The sequence below is a fragment of the Engraulis encrasicolus genome, chromosome 9, assembly GCF_034702125.1.
Source record: "Engraulis encrasicolus isolate BLACKSEA-1 chromosome 9, IST_EnEncr_1.0, whole genome shotgun sequence".
Taxonomy (NCBI): domain Eukaryota; kingdom Metazoa; phylum Chordata; class Actinopteri; order Clupeiformes; family Engraulidae; genus Engraulis; species Engraulis encrasicolus.
The window spans coordinates 13,798,279-13,801,115 of record NC_085865.1 but is presented as its reverse complement, the minus strand read 5'-3'; the positions used below and the strand labels follow the sequence as shown (position 1 = coordinate 13,801,115).

The window sequence follows — 2,837 nt, the reverse complement described above, 5'->3', positions numbered from 1 at the left end:
AACTCTGCATCATTGCTCTCAGCCCTAGGTCCTGAAAGGATTTTTTTTTTTTTTTTTACATATTTGAGCAAAATATACTTCTAATATGATGATGTCTGATGATATCTATGTATCTACAACTATGTAGCTGTTGTAGAGACACCTTAATTTCCCTCTGAATTAATAAAAGTACTCTACTCATTTCAACAGAAAAGTGACAGGGCATACTACATCATAGCACTGACATCAAGATTGGTAAATAAATAATTTATTTATCAGCATATTCACATAAAGATGACATTATGACAAATAATGACATTGAAACAGCAACAACCACTCTCTTTTGGACAAGCAGCAATAAAAACATAGACACATCACGACATTGTGCAAAATAATCCTCAGTCTTTTTCTTATCAGTCCTGACAAGGGCTACAGTATCGCTTGCCCCGTCAAGACACAGACACTGTTATAAATTGGCTACCTTTGCTTCTTGTTACCAGAATGACAATGACCAAGTTGTCATATATTACTGAAGGGCCTGTGTAATGTCATAGTCGTGTAGTACTGTGGTAGATATGTCTTTTCAGTGACTATTAGAGCGCTCCACCAGAGATTCTTTAAGTATATAGAGATATGCCAATGTAATAGGTTGCTATGGGCACCTAACATGACCAGGTTCCGGTCTGCCTAAAGGGGCGTGTCATAATGGTCCTAGAATGAATAGAACAGTCCTTCCGGTCTGCCTAAAGGGGGATTTTCCCCCCTCACCCTTGCAATAATAGAACCCGGAAACAATGGGCCAATGGAACCTCTCTCTCTCTACTCTCTCTGGCTCCACTGGTGGAACGGTGTGCATAATGGGGCTACACGTCACTGCAGTCTGGTCCCGTTTCAGTCTTTGGGCTTGACCACTGGGTTGAGGTACTGCTCGAACTCACTACGGTCCAGTTCATCCAGCATGTCCAGCCTCACCTGCTCCAGGTAGAACTCTAGCGACAGGCCTCCGCTGCACAGCGAGCAGCCACAGCCTGGCCCCCTCCAGTCTGGATGCTCTAGGCTGCCGGCTGCCCCTGCCCACTGCTGAGGCCCCGCTAGTTGGCCAGGGTAATAGTCCTCCGGGTGGGCCGCCGCCGCGTTCAGGTAGGCTGGGGGATTTGGAGACGGCCCATCTGGAAGCAGGTTTCCGCGATGGGCATAAGGTATGGTGTGTGGGTAACCCATAGAGTAGGCGCTGGGGTACGTTGCCATGTAGTGTGCGCTGGAGTAGGGAGCGGTGTGCGAGTAGCTGTGCTGCTGTTGCTGCGTGTGGTGTGGGCTCTGCAGCAGATAGTTGACATTGTACGGGCTGCCGTAGGCCTTGATGGCGACGCTGTTGTCCCCGGGCATGGGCTTGTCACACGGTGCGGCTTTGGTGGCCTTGCGGAGCTGCTTGCGGCGTCGGGGTCGGTACTTGTAGTTGGGGTGGTCGATGGTGTGCTGCACTCTCAGCCTCTCGGCCTCCTGCATGTAGGGCCTCTTCTCAGCCAGGCTCATGGCCTTCCATGTCTTACCTAAAGACAAGACAGCAGTTTTAATACTGGGTGCAAAACAATAGCAATATGTAGGCATCATGCTTATGGTTAAGAGATTTTCCATAACACTAAAAGCCACTTAAAGCAACAACAGTGATAAGTACACATAGGGCACAAGATAGTAATAGCATTTAATGCATGATAAATATGGAAAGGAAGGCCACAGACATTGCATGTGAATTGGGTCAAGTGTTGGATTCCATGACCTTGTACAAAGTACTGTATCGAATAGGCCTACATCACATGCGTAAAACTATGCCATTTGAACATGTGACAGCATTCTGCATCCCCATGCTCGCTCTGAAGGCCTATAATAACTTAACATGTATCACGCATGAATATTTTTTTCCGCACACTTACCAAGGATTTTGCTAAGATCTGTGTTCTCGAGCTCTGGGTTGAGTTGCGCGAGACGTCTTCTCTCCTCCTTCGTCCATATGATGAAGGCGTTCAACGGTCTCCTGACACGAGCTTCCCCTGAGGATGGTTTGGCCTCTGGACTCGAACAGCTGGATTCAGATTCAACCGACACCGGACTGATGGGTTGGGAGATGGGAGAAACGGACGGCGTATCAGCCTTCGGTTGTGGAGTCGGCAAGTAGTAGCTTTCGCTCTCAAAAGGACCCATGTTGAAGTTTGGCAGCATTCGCTCCAAATACATGCTCACGTAGTGTTGGTACCTGATTGTGGTGGCGAGGACACCATTCTTGGAGTAGGCCCGCATTCCGTGCTTTAAAGGGTGGGACTAGCCAATGAGCGCGCGGGAGGAGTGGATCTTGAGGTGTGAGTTTGAGACTCCCCAGTCCACGTCCATCAGACAAGTCTCACTTTTCCTTCATCTTAGATGGTACAGATAAGCAAAACCCGTGTCTAGTCAGTCCTGCTAGCAGGAGGGGTTTAACGTGCAATGTGTGTGAACTGTTGCGCAACCGTCACACCGTCACCCCGCGCATGATTTGGATATGACTTGGGAATGTTAGTTGCCATGTTTCAGTCATGTTAGACCATGAGTAGGCCTAAATGTGTATTTGACGTGTTATCATTTTTAAAAGTTCCAGGATTCCTTCATATAGGTTAAGATTTGCATTAACAAGTTGGATGAAACCTGGTTATCGAGAAACTGATGCAGGCGTTTCAGTGTACATTCGAGTCATTGGCAATGTAATTGGTGTGTTGACTCGACGCTATCAGCCTCAGGTAACCTAGATCTGCCAAAAGTGAAGCTTTGAATGGCTGCGCACTGAGGTTGCCCCACCATCTTACTGTTGTCCACACAGCCTACACATT

The 2,837-nt window shown here is 47.8% G+C and overlaps 1 protein-coding gene across 1 annotated transcript; it reads right to left on the bottom strand.

Moving 5' to 3' along the window:
* Positions 1 to 870: 870 nt before the first annotated feature.
* Positions 871 to 2,274, bottom strand: sox32 (SRY-box transcription factor 32). Its single transcript, XM_063207546.1, has 2 exons — positions 1,911 to 2,274; positions 871 to 1,529 (listed from the first exon to the last, which is right to left on the bottom strand). The coding sequence occupies exons 1-2, from the start codon at positions 2,272 to 2,274 to the stop codon at positions 871 to 873; spliced, it is 1,023 nt and encodes a 340-aa protein (XP_063063616.1).
* Between the last annotated feature and the right edge of the window lie 563 nt (positions 2,275 to 2,837).

Excerpts from the sequence above, each read along its gene's own strand:
- sox32 (XM_063207546.1), bottom strand. The coding sequence starts at position 2,274 with ATGCGGGCCTACTCCAAGAATGGTGTCCTCGCCACCACAATCAGGTAC. Across the intron at positions 1,530-1,910 it reads AGATCTTAGCAAAATCCTTG|GTAAGACATGGAAGGCCATG; the intron begins GTAAGTGTGCGG and ends TCTTGTCTTTAG.